This window comes from Mirounga angustirostris, unplaced genomic scaffold, assembly GCF_029215605.1.
Source record: "Mirounga angustirostris isolate CCGP_5_RB_7025 unplaced genomic scaffold, mMirAng1.0.hap1 SCAF_16, whole genome shotgun sequence".
NCBI classification, from domain to species: Eukaryota; Metazoa; Chordata; class Mammalia; order Carnivora; family Phocidae; genus Mirounga; species Mirounga angustirostris.
In genome coordinates, this window is record NW_026991724.1 from 52177993 (window position 1) to 52197501 (window position 19509).

General features: G+C 51.5%; 1 protein-coding gene across 6 annotated transcripts in view; it reads right to left on the bottom strand.

Moving 5' to 3' along the window:
- Positions 1–19509, bottom strand: part of LOC123855819 (calcium-binding protein 5) — a 48530-nt gene that overhangs the window by 27696 nt on the left and 1325 nt on the right. For 3 of the 6 annotated variants that reach the window (XM_064581206.1, XM_054511485.2, XM_045891854.3), the window contains exons 2-11: positions 13657–13729; positions 11975–12064; positions 11202–11337; positions 9294–9417; positions 6750–6845; positions 4635–4739; positions 3422–3541; positions 3184–3259; positions 2468–2548; positions 2199–2255 (exon numbers count right to left, since the gene is read on the bottom strand). In XM_064581206.1, coding sequence (XP_064437276.1) covers positions 2199–2255; positions 2468–2548; positions 3184–3259; positions 3422–3541; positions 4635–4739; positions 6750–6845; positions 9294–9417; positions 11202–11337; positions 11975–12064; positions 13657–13673 — 902 coding nt within the window. In that variant the 5' untranslated portion in view covers positions 13674–13729. The remainder of the gene's footprint in view (positions 1–2198; positions 2256–2467; positions 2549–3183; positions 3260–3421; positions 3542–4634; positions 4740–6749; positions 6846–9293; positions 9418–11201; positions 11338–11974; positions 12065–13656; positions 13730–19509) is intronic. The other 3 variants (XM_054511486.2, XM_064581208.1, XM_054511487.2) reach the window with 3 other exon arrangements.

The window sequence follows — 19509 nt, forward strand, 5'->3', positions numbered from 1 at the left end:
AGGCAGGGGTGTGACCTCCTGGCATTTCGGGGTCAAAGTTGGGGGTGGGTGGAAAGGACCCCGGGAAAGGAGAAGAGGAGGAGCTCGAGTCCGGGCCCAGGTGGTGGCCTGAGCCACAGGCCCAGCCACAGATGCTGGTGGGAGGGTGAGCCTGCTCCATGCTTACGACGAAGATGGGGACGGCCATCCCCAGAGGAACAGTGGCTGTTGGCTGGAGCATTTTCCAGGTGCCGGACCGGGGGGCAGAGGGTGAGTCTAAACCCTCTGTATGTTTCCGCTCACCAAATGCTCAAGGCTCCACCATGAGGGAGAGACTGATAACACCCCCACTTTAGAGAGGAGGCAACTGAGGCCCAGAGAGATCATGTAACTTGGCCAAGGTCACAGAGCCAGTGAGAATCAGGCTGAGACGTGAGCTGAGGCCGTCTGCCCGAGGAGCCCCGCTCCCCACCACTACACCGTGCCGGCTCAAAAAGTAAAACCCCGTTTCTGTGTGGCTCGCAGGATCTGTGCAGAGGTCTGCGTTTGCTCTTGAGCAGGCCTCACTGGAAAGAGAAGCTAAGTCTCCCTTACAGAAGCAGCCCAATGAACACATGGAGGAGGCACAAGAGAGAGAGAAACACAAAGCACTGCGGGGCGGACGCCACAGACTGACTTCCAGGCAGACCAACAGCATGCCCCCAAAACTGAGGCCTGCCTGGAGCCTCAGAATGGGACCTTAATTAGAAAGAGGGTTTTAGGGGCGCCTGGGTGGCTCAGTTGGTTAAGCGACGGTCTTCGGCTCAGGTCATGATCCTGGAGTCCCTGGATCGAGTCCTGCATCAGGCTCCCTGCTCAGCAAGGAGCCTGCTTCTCCCTTTAACCCTCCCCCCTCTCATGTACTCTCTCTTTCATTCTTGTTCTCTCAAATAAATAAATCTTTTAAAAAAAAAAAAAGAAAGAAAGAAAGAGGATCTCAGCAAGTATAACTCAGGTCAGGATCAAGATGAGGTCATCGCAGATGGGGTGGGCCCTCAATCCAGTAGAAGTGTCCATATAAGGTACAGAAAAAGACACACAGAGAAAGAGCACGTGGAATCGAAATCGGAGGCAGGGATTGGAGTGATGCGGCCATAGGCCACGGATGCCCAAGGCCACCATCAGCTGGGAGAGGCATGGGTCAGGTTTCCTGAGAGCCTCCAGGATGAACCAGCCCTGCCCGCCCCTTGATCTCGGACTTCTGGCCTCCTGAAATGCGAGGGATACATTTCTGTGTTTTCAGTCCCCAAGTCAATGGCTATCTGTTTCGCCAACCCGAGGACACTCTTCATTCCAGGGCTCTCAGCAAGCTCGAGACGGATGATCTGTACTTTCCTCGTGAAGAGACTGAAGCTCAGAGAGGTCAGGCCACCCGCCCATGGTCACACAGCCAGGAAGCGGCGGAACTGGGCCCACTCCCAGGCCTGTCTGCCCACCCCGGGCAGGGCTTTGGCTAATGCGGCCCCCCTGCTGCTGCCGCCCGCAGGCCCCCGTGCCCTGCAATCCCACTGTGGGGCTCCTGCCAGAGGAGGTTCCTCCCATGTTCGCAAAGACACACGCTGACAAGAACAAAGCGCTGGGAACAGCCGAAATGCTCCGCTCATGTGTGAGAAGTGAAAAATGAAGGAATCCTACTGAGCAAGATTGAAAGGGCCGAGACCTACTTAAACCAACATGGAAGGATCTTCTGGAAACAAGGCTGACGTGCAGGTAGGAGGCAGAATGGGGTGGGCCCCCTGACGACACTGACTAAACACGCAGGAGTGAGGGCCGGGGCCAGGCAGCCCTGTGTGCCGGCGGCCCGACCAGCACTCGCTGGGAGTGAGATTCCCACTAGAATCCAGACCCGGACCTCCTCACACGAAGGGCAAGACAATCAGCGAGGCCGTGGTTACTTCTCACCGCTGAGGGTAGATTAAGTTCCTGCCACTGGGAGGAGGCAAAGGTTTCCCCACCTGGGGAATCTGGGCTCACGCTCACGGCTCGTTGTGACCCACAGAAACAGACAGAAGCGTGGTGTGGGCCTTCCGGGCCGGGGGCCCACGAGGCCCTGCAGCCACTCCAGGGGCCGGGGACGCGTGCAGGAGGGTGAAGTGGAAAGAGCAGAGGCGGAAGGCACCGGGCAGCCGAAGCCGCCACCCCACCTGCCCCTCCCCGTCCAGGCGGGCCTGACGAATTACCGAGCAGAAACTTCCTCAATCTTCTCAAATGTCCGAGCCACAGCCAGGTAAGGGACCCTGGGGAAAGAAGAGAGACACAGGGTGGTGTGTATAACCCACACCATCCATCTGTCTGTCCACGTGCCTCCCCACACCTTCGGTGCTGCTGCCTGTGTCCCCAAAATGGGGACGGGAGAGATCTGACTGCTTCCTCCACCGGAGGCCTCTGGGGAGATGCACCCGGTGACAGGGAGAGGCGGAGGGACAGTCGGGGGCGGGGGGAGCCTCACTTCTGGCCTGGCTTCCAGCACGCGTCGTCAATGGGATGGTAGTTGTTTTTGGCAGGATTGTAGCTGGGGGGGTCCAGGGGCCTGTGGAGGCAACAGGGAGATAGACACCTGGGTCAAAGAGAAGCCAGTCCTCCAGCTAACATTTTCTGAGCACCTACTACGCGCCAGATGCTGTTCTAGGCATGAGGGCGCAGAAGGGAATGAAAACAAAGTTGCTGAACCTAGAGCTCACATTCTAGCCGGAGAGTCGGGGAAGAAAAAAACCAAAACAAACGTAGCAACAAATAATTTTGGTATTAAAAAATATTTCCAAAACCAAAATCAAACCACGCTGGGGGAAGGCGGGATGGAAGGTGCCACTTCTGAGGAAAGGCTGGGGAAGGAGACATTTGGGCAGAATGACATGAGGAGTGAGCAGAGTGGGTATCCAGGAGAAGAGCACTCCAGGCAAAAGGAACAGCAAGTGCAAAGGCCCTGAGGTAGAGACGCACATGACATGTTTGAGGAATGGAAAATGGGGTTTCACAAAAATGACATTAAGAATCCCAAAAACACTGTCATTAGAATAATTAGCTGCAATCACCGATTGTAGCTGAAAGAATTTTTGGCGGGCATCGGTCTCCTCGTTAGAGGAATCAAATCAGGAGAATCTGGACTCACCACAGGCCTCCCCTTACCGCCCTGTCCTCTCCACTCGACAGCCGACACAGACTCACCCCTTGGCCTCCTCCTGTCTTGCTGTGCCAGGTCCCTCTTCTTTCCCTTCTTTCTTGGTTGCCGGTTTCCGGGGGGCTGGGAATGAAGTCAGGAAACTGTGGGCCCTCCTCCTGAGAGCCCCCACCGGCCCATGAAGCCAGGAGACAGGGGTCAGACCTTCCACCAAGGGGGACGCGCTCTGGGGAAGGCCCGCCTCCTCCCCAAGAGGCTGGGAGCTGGGGGGCGGGAGACACTCACCGAAGAAGCTGCTGACCGTCTTGGGCGCTTTGGCGGGCGGCTTGGCCGGGTCCTCCTCTCGAGCCTCCCGCTTCTCCGCCACCTCAGGCTCCAAGGCTCTGTCTGGCGGGGGCTCCACTGCTAAAGCGAGAGACACTGGTTGGGGAGGCCCACTTCCAACCCGAGACTTCACTCGTCACTGGTTCTGACTCCACATACGGAAAACACCTTCTGCCCCTTTCCTTTCTGTACGTTAAGTTTTTTGAGCCTCTTGGGCCCGATGCTTTTCCGTCAGTACTAACAGAATCCCCTCAAGCGTCGGGCCTGAGACCAGAGACTTTACGGACAGCGGTAGAAAGAAATCTCAGCACGATCAGAAGAAAATGTTCCCACTTCCCCGGCAGTTGCAAAAAGTGGGTAAGGTCTGCATCCTCGAAATGTCCCCACGATGCTGTTTCTCACGCAGGAGTCTCACGGACACCTGGCTGTGGGGCTTGTTCTTGGGCCTGTGAGGGTAACTAGAACCTCAAAACCCCCGCAGCTCAGCCAAGCGGTCTAACTTCATAAACTATCCCTCAGTAACATTTAGTACCTGTGATTTCTCAAAGATACAAGTATTTTGTTGGAGGATGACTGGTTCTTTCTTCTTTCCCATGTGCGGGGGCGAGGGGCGAGTTTTTTTTTTTTTTTAAAGATTTTATTTATTTATTAGAGAGAGAGCGAGAGCAGGAACACAAGCAGGGGGAGTGGGAGAGTGAGAAGCAGGCTTCCTGCCGAGCAGGGAGCCCGATGCGGGGCTCGATCCCAGGACCCTGGGATCATGACCTGAGCCGAAGGCAGACGCCTAACGACTGAGCCACCCAGGCGCCCGAGGGGGGAGATTTTAACCATAAAAACGATGACAATAAAACCTCTGATTCCCCAAGAATTTGCATTTCAACAACACATTGGAGTCTTATTTAAAATTAACTGGCCTCAGAGAGGCGCCTGGGTGGCTCAGTCGGTTAGGCATCTGCTTTTGGCTCAGATCATGATCCCAGGGTCCTGGGATCGAGTTGTTATCAGGCTCCCTGCTCAGCAGGGAGTCTGCTTCTCCCTCTGCACCTCCTCTCTCTCTCTCTCACTCTCTTTCTCAAATAAAAATCTTTAAAAAAATGAAATTAAATTAACTGGCCTCAGAAGACATCCAACCCAAAACCAGACAGCCAGGGTCCCCGGGGGAGTGGAAACTCACAGGAGGTCTCTGGGTGCTCAGGGGGCGTCACTGGCTGGCCCTCCCCTTCTGCTTCTTTCTTTTGGGTCACTTCAGGCTCTGTGAGGCCTTCCGGTGGGGTCTCAGCTTTGGATGACAGAAGTCAGATGGCAAAAAAAAAAGAATTATTCTGACCCCCAGGGACATTTCAACTCCCATCTGCTCCTCTGCAGATCAAGCACGTCTATAAAGCGGCAGGAGGTGTGAGCCCGCTCCTGGTCAGCCCCAAGCGTGGCGGGGCCTCCAACGGAATCCAAACCCGGTGTTCGCGCGCCTGGGCAGCCAGAAATGGACACAGACAGCCAGTATCTTCTGATCAACGTCTAGAATTATTCACCGCAAGATACAACTGGAAAGAGTTCCAAACGCACATGATAACTTGATATGGGTAAAAATGAAAAATGTTTTAAACTGGAGGAAAAAAAAAAAAGGTCATACTTCCAGGGTAACAATAAAAACTGTGTAGGTGAACTTGAGAAGAATCAAGCAGCTGCCCGCTCTCCCACGCACAGCCCCAGACACTGACACTGGCTAAAAAAGCACAATTTACAGTAAGGTTGGATCCGGACTAAAAACTGCCAACAGGAAGCCACATCTGCCCCGGAAGAGTTGAGCCAAATGAGGACCTTTTATTGTTATTATTTTTTTTTTAATTTTTTTTTTTTTTTTAAGATTTTATTTATTTGCGAGAGTCGGGCCTGAGACCGGAGACTTTACGGACAGCGGTAGAAAGAAATCTCAGCACGATCAGAAGAAAAGGCCCGAGGACCTTTTATTAAACACTGACAGTGGCAAAGGCTGCACACAGGTCCCAAATGACCACTGGGTCAGATCTTTGCACCAGAATGTCCCCCGTGGACCGAATTCTCGGGGACACCGCGGATAGTTCCTGGTTCCAGGGGAAACTGGGGGCATCTGCTGGTCACGGCAGGAACTACGAGCTCGAAGTAGGTCAGATTTTAGCATCCTTGGCCCGCGGGCCTAGCAATTCCTGATGTCACCTGTCTGCCAAGCAGGGCTTTCCTTGGCTGCTGTGATCAAAACTCGGCACGGGCAGGGGCACCTGGGTGGCTCAGTTGGTTAAGCAACTGCCTTTGGCTCAGGTCATGATCCTGGAGTCCCTGGATCGAGTCCCGCATCGGGCTCCCTGCTCAGCGAGGAGCCTGCTTCTCCCTCTAACCCTCCCCCGCTCTCATGTACTCTCTCTCTCTCGCTCTCTCAAGTGAATAAATAAATCTTAAAAAAAAAAAAAAAAAAAAACTCGGCACGGGGAACAGGGGATTCCAAAGGTCTGGGCGACTGTGCAGAGGGCAGGACACATCCTAGCTAGTAACTAATTGTGACTCTCTGAAGGAGGAAACAAAAAATAGTACTTTTCCTTTCAACGGACGTGCGCCATTTTCTCAAACACCCAAGTTTCTAGAACATCAACAGTTGTCTGGACATAACTACTTAATAAACGAAACTGTCTGGGCGCCTGGGTGGCTCAGTCGGTTAAGTGACTGCCTTCGGCTCAGGTCATGATCCTGGAGTCCCGGGATCGAGTCCCGCGTCGGGCTCCCTGCTCAGTGGAGAGTCTGCTTCTCCCTCTGACCCTCCTCCCTCTCATGCTCTCTGTCTCTCATTCTCTCTCTCGCAAATAAATAAAATCTTTAAAAAAAAAAAATTAAAAAATAAACGGAACTGTCGAGGTGGCGGCCCAGGGGTGCCATCAACAATTTACTACGCGCTAAGGGTGCTGTTGAGAAGCTGGGGGTCTCTGCCTTCTGGTCCCATTTCTAAGGAAAAAGAAGTCATGGAGAAGAAAACATTTTCCATCAACACAAACAGAAAAACAAAGGATAAAAATGGGAAACGGCATATGAATTCACCCTAAATTAAAGGGGCCCAAATGAATGCATTTCGAAATGCTCTCGTAACCCAAATGCCTGTGTTGGTGTGTGGGGTTCTGACGGCCACATTGAGATTCAGGGACACAGGCATTAGATCGGGGATCCTAACAGTCCAGCCTCGGGGAGAGGCCCCCATCCTTCCAGATTCCCCACGGTGCACCCTCCAAGTCTCTCTCTCTTGCCCTCCCTTCCCCTGGTGCCTCACCTTCTTCCTCCTTCTTCCTCTTGGCCTCTCTGTCCTCATCCTTGCCCTGCTCCTCCAGGACATCCTGTATTGTCCGCTTAGGAAGCTGCTTCCGAGCTGGGAAGACAAGGGGCTTGGCGTGGTGGACCTCGTGGGTCTGTCCGCCCCCCGCCCCAGTGAGCTCAGGCCGGTCAGTGACGGGGCCCCCCGAGAAGGCTGTGGGACGCTCCCCTTCTGCCCCAGGTGCGCCTCATTCTGCCAGCTCTGCCGCTTCCTGGCTGTGTGACCCTGAGCAGGTTACTTAATCTCTCTGTGCCTCCGTCTCCCACATATGCAGAATAGAAACAGTCCCGGAGAGTAAGAGATGCTACGCCGCGCTCGGCCCAGTGCCGCACCAACTCTAGCACCCCCCCCCCCGCCACATTCCAGAAGCAAGTCTTCTGGTATCTGCCGCTGTGCTGCCTCATCTCTCTCCAGCTGCCCTTCTAACTCCTTCCCCGCCACGAATCCTTCATTCTCCGGCACCGCTGAACTCCTGCTGCTCCCAAACACAACACACCCCCGGGCCCTGGCACTTGCTGTTCAGGGGCAAAGCTCAGGGGTCCTTTCCTCTAAAAAGAATTCCCTGACAGCCCCCGCCCCCCAGGGCCAATCTCAGGGTCAGCCCTGAGCGGCCAGCAGGCCCCGCACCACTCAGCTACTTCATGAGTACCTCCCCGCCGCCCCCATCCCGCAGCCCTCCCGTGGCGCCCCAGCACCCGCCAGGACAAAACCCGGGCTCCTGGCCTAACATGCGGGGGGCCCTGTGGGAGCCAGCCCCACCCTGCTGTCTCACTGCACACAGTCCTCAAACTCGCCCTGCTGCCCACATTGCACCTGACCCTCCAGAAACACGCCGGTGTATGCGACCCCCGTGTGCCACGTGGTCCCCCTGCACACTGCTCGTGGCTGCACCGCTTCCCGCCGCCCTCCCGCGTCTTCCAAGACTCAGCTCGGGTGTCACCCGCTCTGCGCTGCCTCAGTTCTGAGCCCTGTTACCGCTGCGACTCCTTTTCTTCTTGTTTTTTTAATTAAAAAAATTTTTTTAAGTTTTTTTATGCAAGTGTAATTAACATAGTCTATTAGTTTCAGCTGTGCTATTTTTCTTTTCTCTTTTTTTTTCCTAAGATTTTAAGTAACCTCTATACCCAAAGTGGAGCTCAAACTCACGACCCCGAGATCAAGAGTCACATGTTACACCAACTGAGCCAGCCAGGTGTCCCCAGGCGTGCTATTTCTTATACCAGCACCACCCGATGGAAAAATACGGTGAGACACATACCTGATCTTAAACTTGCCAGTAGCTACACTGAGAAAAGGAAGAAAAAATCCAGATACACCTCGTTTTAATAATATGGTTTATGGGGCACCTGGGTGGCTCAGTTTGTTAGGCGACTGCCTTCGGCGTGGGTCGTGATCCCAGAGTCCCAGGATCGAGTCCCACGTCGGGCTCCCTGCTCAGCGGGGAGTCTGCTTCTCCCTCTGACCCTCCTCCCTCTTATGCTGTCTCTCATTCTCTCTCTCGCAAATAAATAAAATCTTAAAAAAAAAAACCTAATGTATCCAAAAATACTACGACTCCAACGTGTTGTGTTTTCAATGCTAAAATAATTAACATTTTCTTTTCCGTGCTAAGTCTTCAAAGTCCCAACGTACTTCAGCACATCTCAACTGGTTGCTAAGTTTTCCTCAGAAAGAGCTGATCTGTGTTTAGATTTCACAGAATTTACAGTTGAAGAAGATTTGTGCACCCAAGTTATTCTAAACGTGCCTGAGAGTCTTCGGTAATTCAATCTGGCATCAGCTTGCACATCTAAATTTAACAAAAATGGCGCAGCACTGAAAATTCAGTCCCTTGGTCGCACCGGCTACACCCGTCCCCCAGCATCATGTGAGGGTCTCTCACCTGTGCCTCCCCACCCGTAGAAAACGTTCCCGATGCCCCAGGGGACAGAGGTGCCATTCCTCAGGCTGGCTTTCCACGGACCCTCTCCAGTGTCCCCACTTGGGTCCCCAACCCTGTGCACTAAGCACCAACACACCAAGCCATCAGTGCCCCGAAGGGCCTTCTCGATGCCTGCTTCCTTCTGTTGTTAACCCTCTTCCCTGCTCACTCTTCCTTCTCCTTCAAGGCTTGGCTGGGTGCATCTCTCTTCTACCGGTCTCCCTCTTTCCTGGGCTCCCACAGTGAGCTGCGCTGCCTCCCGGACAGCACGTACCCACGGTTACAATAACCCAAGCTTCCTGAGCACTTACTATGGGCTGGGCCCAGGTCCAAGCACCTTCCGCATATTTCCTCTTAATCTCTGTATGATAAATGCTGTCATTACTATCGTCTCTGTTTTACAGATAAAGCTCAGAGAAAGTAAGTCATTTACCCAAGGTCACACAGCCAGTGGATGGTGAAGCCATGCTCTCAGCCACAACGCTAAGATCAGAGCTGTCGTGAGGATGGCTGCCAGGTGCAGAAATCCTCAAGTGGACGAAGACAGGCAAGGCAAGGGGCAGGGGCCTGTATGTCCTCACCTGTGCGCCGCTTCGGGATCCCTGCTGGGGAGATGTCCACAGGAGAGCTGGAGAGGGAGGGGCTGCTCTCGGGAAATGTGACAGGGCTGGGAGGGGAGACTTGTGGAGAGCTAGGGGCAGGCTTCTGGAAAGCAAGAAAGAGCAATTCTAGAGTGAGGGGAGGAAGAAGGGGCCACCTCCTTGTCCTTTTCCAAACAGCTGGGGGTAGAGAGTTCTCCGTCCCAGTTCAGGGCCCCTCCTCTCTTAACCTGGGCCTTACCCTCCTTAACCTCCTGTGGAGTTTCGTGGCACCACTCTCCCCATCATGGACGACAATAACAACAACTCTTTTTCCTAACGTAACAGAACCTTTGATTTTTAGCTAGGCATATGATGGCCCAACGAAAAACCACATTTCGCCTCCTCCCCTGCAGCTAGGTGCAGCCGAGAGCCTGAGAACTACACTTCCCAGCCTCCCTTGCAGCTAGGTGCGGCCAGGAGCCTCACTCCTACACAATGCAATATAAGGGAAAATGATGTACACTTCCCGTGGAATCTCTTGCTCTTCTCACTGGCTTGAAAATGGACATTCGCTTGGACTAGGGCATCTAGGATAAAAGTAATGGTACAGAAGCAGCCTGCGTCTCTGACACTGAGAGACTGCTATATTAATCCTGGGCTTCTTATCCCATTAGAGACAGAAATAAATTCCTACCTTGTTTAAGCCCGTTATTTGTATCCTGGTTTCAATCCCTAACTCATCTTACAGGGCCCTCCGCCAGTTATTAAGTGACAGCCCCTCCGCTCCAAGCCTACCCCGTCCACTCTCCCTCATGATGCTCGGACTCTGAAAACCCCTTTCCCAGTCTGGCAGGAAGCTCTGTAGCAGGCAGCGCCCTAACAGGGTACAAGAAGGGCCTGTGTCAGCCGGATCCGACTTACAGCATTTCCAACACTCACAGGGCCTGCGACGTGATGCCCCTGGATGCCGGCACTCTCCGCCCAGGGCCCCTGCCTCCAAGATCTGACCAGGCCCTCGGCGCCACCTGTAAGCTCAGAGACCCCGGCGCCCACCAGTGAGCACCTGAAGGTCTGACTGTCAGCTCCACAGCTCCCGGGGCAGTAGCTGCCCCCTACAGTTGCTACCACGATGACGCCTTCGAGTTCTCTTTTCGCCCCTGCAGTGACCTGGTTGAGAACTACACACGTATTTGAGAATTCTTTGTATTAAACTCTCTCTGCTCATGTGGTTTCTTTCTCCTATTCAGACCCTGATGGATACAGGCCCCAAAGGGACGTTGTGAAGGCTGCTCAGGACCCAAAGCCACCCCTGTCCCTCTCCTGCTCAAAACCGGTCCACGGATCCCTAGCAGCCACAGGGCAAAGTCCAAGCTCCTAAGGACAGCCCCTCCTAGAACCTGGATACCTGTGAATATATTCGGTTATGTGGCAAAGAGCAATTAAGGCTGCAGAGGGAATTAAGGTCACCAATCGGCTGCCTATTGCGTGACTTTGAGTGAGGAAGGGAAGGAAGCCAACGTCTCTGGAAAAGGTAAAAAGCCCTCTGCCAACAGGAGAGACCTGATGTGTTTTTGAGCCCTAACTCTGGATCACGCATTATTCTCAGATCCATAGGTGAACTGACTCCTTTCCTGTTCAGTCACCCCGAGTGGGAGGTGCTCCCGGGAGCTGTATGTCACAGGTGAGGTGGCCAAAGCACGAGGCCCGGAGACTGCCCCAGGCCACGGGGCGCAGGTGGAGTCAGAACCGTGCAGACCAGGCCGTCCATCTGCTCCAGGGCACGACCGCTCAGATCTTCCACCTCCTGGGGCATGAGCGCCCCTGAGCAGCTGTGCTACACTCAGTGCGAAAGGCTACCGGGAATGACGGCTTCGTCCAGGAATGGGCGGCAGGCTGGTGGGGACCTACCTGGCCTTTGGAGGGCATGACGGCTTCGTCCTCCTCCTCCCCTTCACTGCCCAGGACCCGGGCCACCTTCCGCCCTGGCCTCTTCACTGGAGAATCGCTCTCAGGCACCTCTCCGTTGCGCTCCTTCAGCGCCACCCTGGAAGGTGGGAAAATGGGGGTGTTTCATTCCCTTCCTTTTCTTTCAAGCATTCCATGAGCTTTTTCTAGGCGCCTCCTTGGCATACACTCTTAATCATCCGACCATCCACTGCATCCACGTTTCTGGAGGCCTCCCATGTGCCCACCTACTCTGTGACGAGCAATGCTGAGGAGCAGACGGAGCCCCTACTGAGAGCAGGGAATGGCCTCCAACATCCATTTGAAGACCCTCTCGTTTTCAGTCATACCAGCCCCTGAGATTTAGCTGGGTCCGTGGCTCTCGGCTAGAGACTATCCCTTCCCAGCTTCCCCTGCAGCTGGGTGTAGCCATGTAAGGGGTCCTGACCCAGGGGATGGAAGGGGTATGACTGATGCATGCAACTTGCTCCTGACTGCTTGCCCACAGATGTCTTACTCCTGGAACTTGGACTTGCCAACCCCCTTTGCCAACGCCGAGGCCTTGGATCCAGCTGTGCCTGAGGCTGGACCTATACCTTTGGACTTCCCGGTTACCGAAGTCAAAAAATTCCCTTTAGGACTCCCAGACATTCTGAGCTGGGTTTGCCACACTTACAGCCAAGAGAGCCCTGACTTATAAAGGAACAAATTCACCATGTCCTCGCCCCACTACTTACTTTGGAGGTGGCTCTGTCTCTCTGACGCTGTTGGAGGTCTCCTTCTCTGGCTTTTTCACTTTGCCCTCATTCTTGGGGCAGAAAAATGACCTGGAGGAGCACAGAAGGAGGGGGAAAATGGGAATGATAATGGCACAAGAATCAACCAAGCCCTTCCTATGTGCCAGGGCCTCTCCCAGGCCCTAGGGATTCCGGGGAGACAAAGACACCAAGTCCCCACCCTCAACAGGTTGATACTCAGTAGAAGAGGCAACTGTTAAGTAACTAAATAAAAATGTCAGGAAGTGTGAAGCGCTCTGGAAAAGATCAATAAAGCAAGGTATCCTCCCTCCACTTGAGACTGGCTGGACTGAGTAGCTGGCTTCCAGAGAAGTGAGTACTGAGGAAGGACCACGGAAAGTAAGGTGGAGAGGCCTCGCCCACACTCTCCTGACCGAGTCAGGAAGGTCAGCATCACTGGTCATGTCCCGGGGGTGTCTGCACGCCAACCACAAGGGGACGAGACGCTACCTCACTTCGCTGCCCGTGACCCCAGTCTGGTTATGAGAACAACGTCAGACACACTGGGGGGCCATCTGCAGGTATCCTGACAAACAAAGTCTGAGAAACTGTCACCTGGACTGACACCAGAGGGAACCGAGGGGGCATGACAACTAAATGCAACAGGGTACTCCGAGCTGAATCCTGGGAACAGAGAGGAGCATTTGTAGATAAATCGGGGAGATCGGAGTGTAGTTAACAAGAATGTACCAATGCTGGTCTCTTACTGTGACCGACGGGCCCCACGACATCAACAGTGGAAGCTGGGTGCCAGGTACCCAGGAACAGGCTCTATTATCAGTACAACTTTCTGCACATCTAAAACTGCCCTCAAATTAACACTTAACGTACGCTCAGTCAGTCAATTAACCGATCAAGCCAAGCCAAGCCCGGGGCAGAAAGACATCTGAGGTGCTATCAGCCAAAGACAGACTATGCCCAGACTTGTCATCATGTGAGAAAAATGCAGCCTGTGATTTGTGACCTCCCAGGTCTCTGGCGGGCGGGCGGCCAGGTCTGGGTCAGTCTAGAATCCACCCCCTCCTTCCGGGAGCAGCCCCTCCATTTTCCTCTCAGGACACTCCCTCAAATTCCCAGTGAAAGGGTTTTGGCAACTGGGTCCAACCAAGCCCAAGGCCATTAATTCTGGAAGGCTTCAACTACACAAGCCATGTAATTCCCTGTCTCGTTTTCCTGAGGCCAGCTTGCATGAGGACAGGGCTTCCCACCCTGGACACTACTGAAGTTTCAGGCCAGATCATTCTTCGTTGCGGGGGGCTGTCCCATGCATTGCAGGTATTAAGCAGCAACCATGCCTGGCCCCTATCCAGTAGATGCTAATCACAAGCCCCCTTCTCCCCCTAGTTGTGACAACCAAAAACGTCTCCAGACATGGCCAGCTGTCCCCTGGGGGGGCCAAACCACCAACTGTGAACCACTGGGTCAGCATTTCTGAACCTCCAGCTAAAAAATTCTAGTTACCACACCACCCGTCCTCCAGATCCCACGCCCCATTTTCTGCACTGCTCGGCTCCTGGAAATTCCAATTGGGAGACTACCTTGTGTTCTTCCAAGAAAAGGCACAGAAATCAAGAGAGAAGCAGAGAACTCAGAGCATGTAGGACGGGGGGCCGGGTCCTTACATGATACTCCGCTGCATGATGGGTCGGAATTCTCCCTTCCCCTTTCCTCCTCCTCGTCTGCAGCCAGATGCTCCTGAAACAGAAATCCAGATCCTTGGTGAGACTACTGCTTGTGCACAGACCAAAGCACATAACCCTCCTTCTTTCAGAAAGAAGAAGAAGAAAAAAAAAAACCCCACAAAATCAGAAACATGAGTTTCCCCACCGACAAGAAACTCCCATTTTTATGGACCAACACTGATTTATGAGCGAAGAAAAAGTTCCAAGTCAGAACAAGATAAGAAGCCTCGATCGTATGGAGCCTGCTTTTCATCTAATATGAAGGCACACGGAAGACCGACAGGTTTTTTAAATTTTTTTCAGTTTCGTTTGGGGTTTTTTTTTATTTTTTAATTTATTTTTTAATTTTTTAATTTATTTTTTATTTCTTTTTAAAGATTTTATTTATTTATTTGAGAGAGAGAGAATGAGAGAAAGCGAGTACATGAGAGGGGGGAGGGTCAGAGGGAGAAGCAGGCTCCCCACTGAGCAGGGATCCCTACCCGGGACTCGATCCCAGGACTCCAGGATCATGACCTGAGCCGAAGGCAGTCGCTTAACCAACTGAGCCACCCAGGCGCCCCTTTAATTTTTTTATTTTAAAGGTTTTATTTATTTACTTGAGAAAGAGAATGAGAGAGAGAGCATGAGAGAGGGGAGGGTCAGAGGGAAAATCAGACTCCCTGCTGAGCAGGAAGCCAGATGCGGGACTTGATCCTGGGACTCCAGGATCATGACCTGAGCCGAAGGCAGTCGCTTAACCAACTGAGCCACCCAGGCGCCCCTCGTTTGGGGTTTTTTTGAGGAGAAGTTTTTTTGTTTTTTTTTTAAGTTTTAAGATCAGCAAAAAACTGGGGCACCTGGGTGGCTCAGTTGGTTAAGCGTTTGCCTTCGGCTCAGGTCATGATCCTGGGGGTCCTTGGATAGAGCCCCATATTGGGCTCCCTGCTCAGCGGGGAGTCTGCTTCTCCCTCTCCCTCTTCCCCTCCTCTCTCTCCCTCTCTCTCTCAAATACGTAAATAAAAATCTTAAAAAAAAAAGACTAATAAAAAACTGTTTTTAGGTGAAACAACCCTGACATGTGGCACTCCATTAAATTATACCCACTGCTGCTGAGCAGTTTCTAAGGTATATTTTTTACAGAAACGAGGGGCAAAAACATCACGCAGAGAACACCAATCTTAGAAAGTTACGAGTTCATTTCTGGAACATTCTCCAAATAACAAAACTTAGGATGGGGAAGAGATTGGGGTGGTCAGAGCTTAGGGACAAAAGGTGGAGGTGCGGTCAGCTATAAACGGGGAGCACAGCGAGAGCCTTTGTGAAGACAGAACTGTTCCATATCCTGACTGCGGTGGTGGTTACACAGATCTGTACATGGGTTCAAACTACGCACACATGCACACACACGCGCACACACAGCTGAACCAGCTATGTGGTCTAGCTCACGGTATTGTCCAACGCCGACTTCCTGGTTTTGATACTGGACTACAGTTATATAAGATTCCACCAGGAGAAAGAAAGGTGTACTATTTTTATAAACTTCCGGCAAGTCTATATAATCCTTTCAAGACAAAAAGTAAAAAAAAAAAAGCAGAATGAAGACATTCTCTATGTACTGATATAGAAAGATGTTCTAGGTATCTTAAGTAACATTTTAAACAGTAATAAAAAAGGAGGCAGAACAGCGTACATAATATGCTACTGATTTCGTAAGACAGGAGACAATAGGAACCTGTCTATTCTTTGGTCCTGCTTTTGTTTGCCGAATAGAAACTCTGGAAGGATAATCAAGAAACCAACAGAAGTGGTTGGGGGCACTCGAGGTGAGTGGGAGTAGGGCTGTGAACCATACCTGTCACTGCATACCTCTATCCCGATTTTATTTTAAACCCTGCATATTTATTACCCATTCATTAAAAAAAAAAAAGTAAATCTAGACCCCACATAACCGTTCAAATTTTATGATCTAGCCTCCTACCCCCTTCCTCCAGGTTCCCTCTGGGGAGTGCCCTCCGGGACCACCAGCAGCTGGTCCCCTTCTGCCCAGCTCTGAGCACTGGATGGATGTCCAGAGGCCTCCCCTGGGTACCTGCTAGGAGAGACCCTCCATTTCCTGACCTCCAGTGGTGGTTAACTGGTACTTCTCTTCTCACACGTATTGTGTTGATCCTGCGTTCTGATTATATCACAGTTCATCTTTCCAATCAGACTGGGAGCTCTGGAGCCATGGGGCTGGGTCTGGTTCCCTCCCCTCTCCTCCAAAACTTATTTCCCAAACCAGACATTCTCCATACCACCTTTGAAATTTCAACAGCATCTATGTAAAACCTGAATTTTTTTTTTCACTTAATATTTTTTCTGTAAAAAAAAAAAAAAATCAACTTTATTAACTGGGGTGCTTACTAGGGACCAGGCACTATTCCAGATGCTTTATATAAATTAATTCACACAAAATCTATTACAATTCGTTATTATCCTGATTTTATAAACGAGGCAAAGGAAGCAGAGAGGTCGAGTGATTTGCACAAGGCCACACAGCCTAATGGGTTGCGAAGCCAGGATCCGAAGACAGGTGTCGGCTCCAAAGTCTGTGTCCTTAACCACTACCTATTCTTGAGGGTGAGGAGGACAAGGGTCCCCCTGTACTGGGATTGAAGGGGTGGCGGGTGGCCCTTAGATCTTGGGGCTGTTGAGATAACCAATGTAAAATGATGTTACCCAATACTTCCCAACAACACAATCCAACATTTTCCATTTTTATCCCCATCTCGCCAATGACGAGACGGAGGCACAGAAAGATGCCTGGAATCACAGAGCTTGTTAAGTGGCAAAGGGGATGACTTGGTACAATAGCAACAGAAAACTAAGATGGTAACTAATTTTTTTAAGACTTTTTTTTTTTTTAATTTTATTTATTTATTTGAGAGAGAGAGAGGGAGAGAGCACGAGTCAGGTGAGGGGCAGAGGAAGAAGTAGACTCCCTGCTGAGCAGGGAGCCCAATGCGGGGCTCGATCCCGGGACTCCAGGATCATGATCTGAGCTGAAGGCTGATGCTTAACCGACTGAGCCATGGCACCCCAAGATGGCAACTAGCTTTCTAAACTGTTGCAGTGCCCCAGGCCCAATCCTTAGGCCCCCTCTCTGTCCCGTTTACACCCACTCCCTTGGAGATCTCATGCAATGTGATCATGGCCCCCAAATGTCTCACTCGGGCTGTCACTAGCCCTCTAAACTCAAGGTGGCACATCCTGGTTTTCTGCTCTGACATCTGGATGTCCAACCAACATCCCCACCTCAGTGGGACCAAAACCAAACTCCAGACAACACACACATACACATATTCCTTCTCCCACCTCTGCGGTGGTAGCTTTTGTCACCCAGCTGCTCCAGTCACTTGGAGTCCACTGCATGCCTATTTAACCATTAACAACAAAACAAAACACCGGACAATATCCAGTGCTGGTGAGGATGTGGAACAATGGGAAGTCTCATACTTTTCTGGAGGGAATTCAACATGGTTCGGTCACTTTTGGAGAAACCTGGCAGCTTCTCAAACGGTGAAGCATATGCTTACCATATGACCCAGCAACCCTACTCCGAGGGATTTACCCGGAGACCTCCTACGTGCACACAAAACCCTGTAAGTGAATGTTTACTGCAGCGGATCTGTTTACAGTCACCAAAAATGATCCAAATGTCCTCCCACGGGGAATGGATGAACAAACTCTGGTACATCCTACAACTTGCTGAACAGTATCCCACTGTAGGATGTACTAAAGCTTGTTTACACTCGCTTGGCAATAAAAAGGAATATTCAGGTACGCTGCAGGGACGGAGAGGGACCGATAGTTGCCGGCGGCGGGGGGAAGGGGTACCTAGAGACGAGGAACACAATCACTTTTTGGAGTGATAAAACTGTAGTATCTTGATGGTGGTGGTCTTTATACATAATTCTACACATTTCAAAATCGACAGAACTACACACCAAAAAGAGTACGTTCGCTATATGTAATTTTTTAATTTAAAAAAAAAAAAAAAAAAAAAAAAAAAACGGGATGCCTGGGTGGCTCAGTCGTTAAGCGCCTGCCTTCGGCTCAGGTCGTGATCCCAGAGTTCTGGGATCGAGCCCTGCATGGGGCTCCCTGCTCAGTGGGGTGTCTGCTTCTCCCTCTCCCTCTGCCCCTACCCCCTGCTTGTGCTCTCTCGTCTCAAATAAATAAAATCTTTAAAAAAACAAAAACAAAAACAATCCTTGGACTGTTGATTCACCTGATTCACCTCTTTTCTCATACCCCAAACTCATCGACCCACGAATCCCACTGGCACTGCCTCCCAAAGACCACGGTCAACCACCTCTCAGCATCCCACGGCTCCGAGTGCAGGTCCGGCTACCGCGACCCCCAGCCTGCTGTACTAACCCCTTACTCTCCTCCTCCCCAGCAGTTAGCACAACTGGATCTTCTAAATTAGGTTTTGTCTCACTCTCTAGAGTACTGCTTCTAACACAATTCTCCACATGATAGAAGCGTTCTATACCTGCAGAGTCCAAAAAGGTCACTCTATCCATATGTGGCTTCACGTATTTGAAATGCAGCCACTGAGGAGCTGAGATTTTCATCTGTTTCTCATGAGCTTAAATTTAAATCTCTACATGGGGCCAGCTGCTACTATTAAGCGGTACAGGGCTAAAACGCTGAGTTCCACAAAGATAAGGATTTTGTCCATTTTGTTCAGCGATATGGCCCCAGGACCTAAAACGGTGCCTGGTACTGAATGCACTGGCCCATATGTATGCCTTTACTTAAAAATCAGGGTAACAGGGGCGCCTGGGTGGCGAAGGTGGTTGAGCTCCCAACTCTTGTTTTCCGCTCAGAGCACGATCTCAGGGTCGTGAGATTGAGCCCCACGTCTGCTCCACACTGGGCATGGAGCCTGCTTGGGACTCTCCCTCTCCCTCCACCCCTCCCCTGTCTCAGATAAATAAATCTTTTTAAAAAAATCAGGGTAACAAAAACATCATTACTAAAGAATTTAGGCTCCATAAGCAGGATCTTTCAAAATCCACAGGCCATGTCACAAGGAGCACGATATCAAAGGGTCTTTAAACAGTTTGAGGATGACCAGCCAAAAGGCTCAAGTCTTTTCCTTCTCATTAATAAAAGCTCACGTTTCCTGACCTGTCTGTTCCCTTGACCACCCTCCATCCGTGGAAAGTATTTTACATCATTCCCCTAAATATGCTACTCTCACCCTCTGAAGCTCAGAACAGCTCAGCATCACCCAAAAGACAATGAGGAAGCTGGGACAGGAGAAGGAAAGTGAGTAGTTCAGGGCCACACAGCCAGCCAATGGTGGATCCCAGAAACATAGAGGGCCAGTTCTAAGAACCTCACCTGGGATTACGTGTAAAATATTCCAGCCTGCTCCCAGACCTACTAATCAGAAGCTCTGGGAATAGAAGGGGGACCTGCAGGCTTAGCAAGCTCTCAGGGATCCTAAGATAAGATGAAATTAAGGTCTTGGGGTGCCTGGGTGGCTCAGTCATTGGGCAACTGCCTTCGGCTCAGGTCATGATCCCAGGGTCCTGGGATCGAGCCCCGCATCGGGCTCCCTGCTAGCCGGAGAGCCTGCTTCTCCCTCTCCCACTCCCCCTGCTTGTGTTCCTGCTCTCGCTCTCTCTCTCTCTGTCAAATAAATAAATAAAATCTTTAAAAAAAAAAAAAAAGAAAGAAATTAAGGTCTTACTTAGACCCCACTGGCCTTTCCCTCATGCCTCCCTGAGGCTAAAAAGTCAGAGATTCAAACAGGAT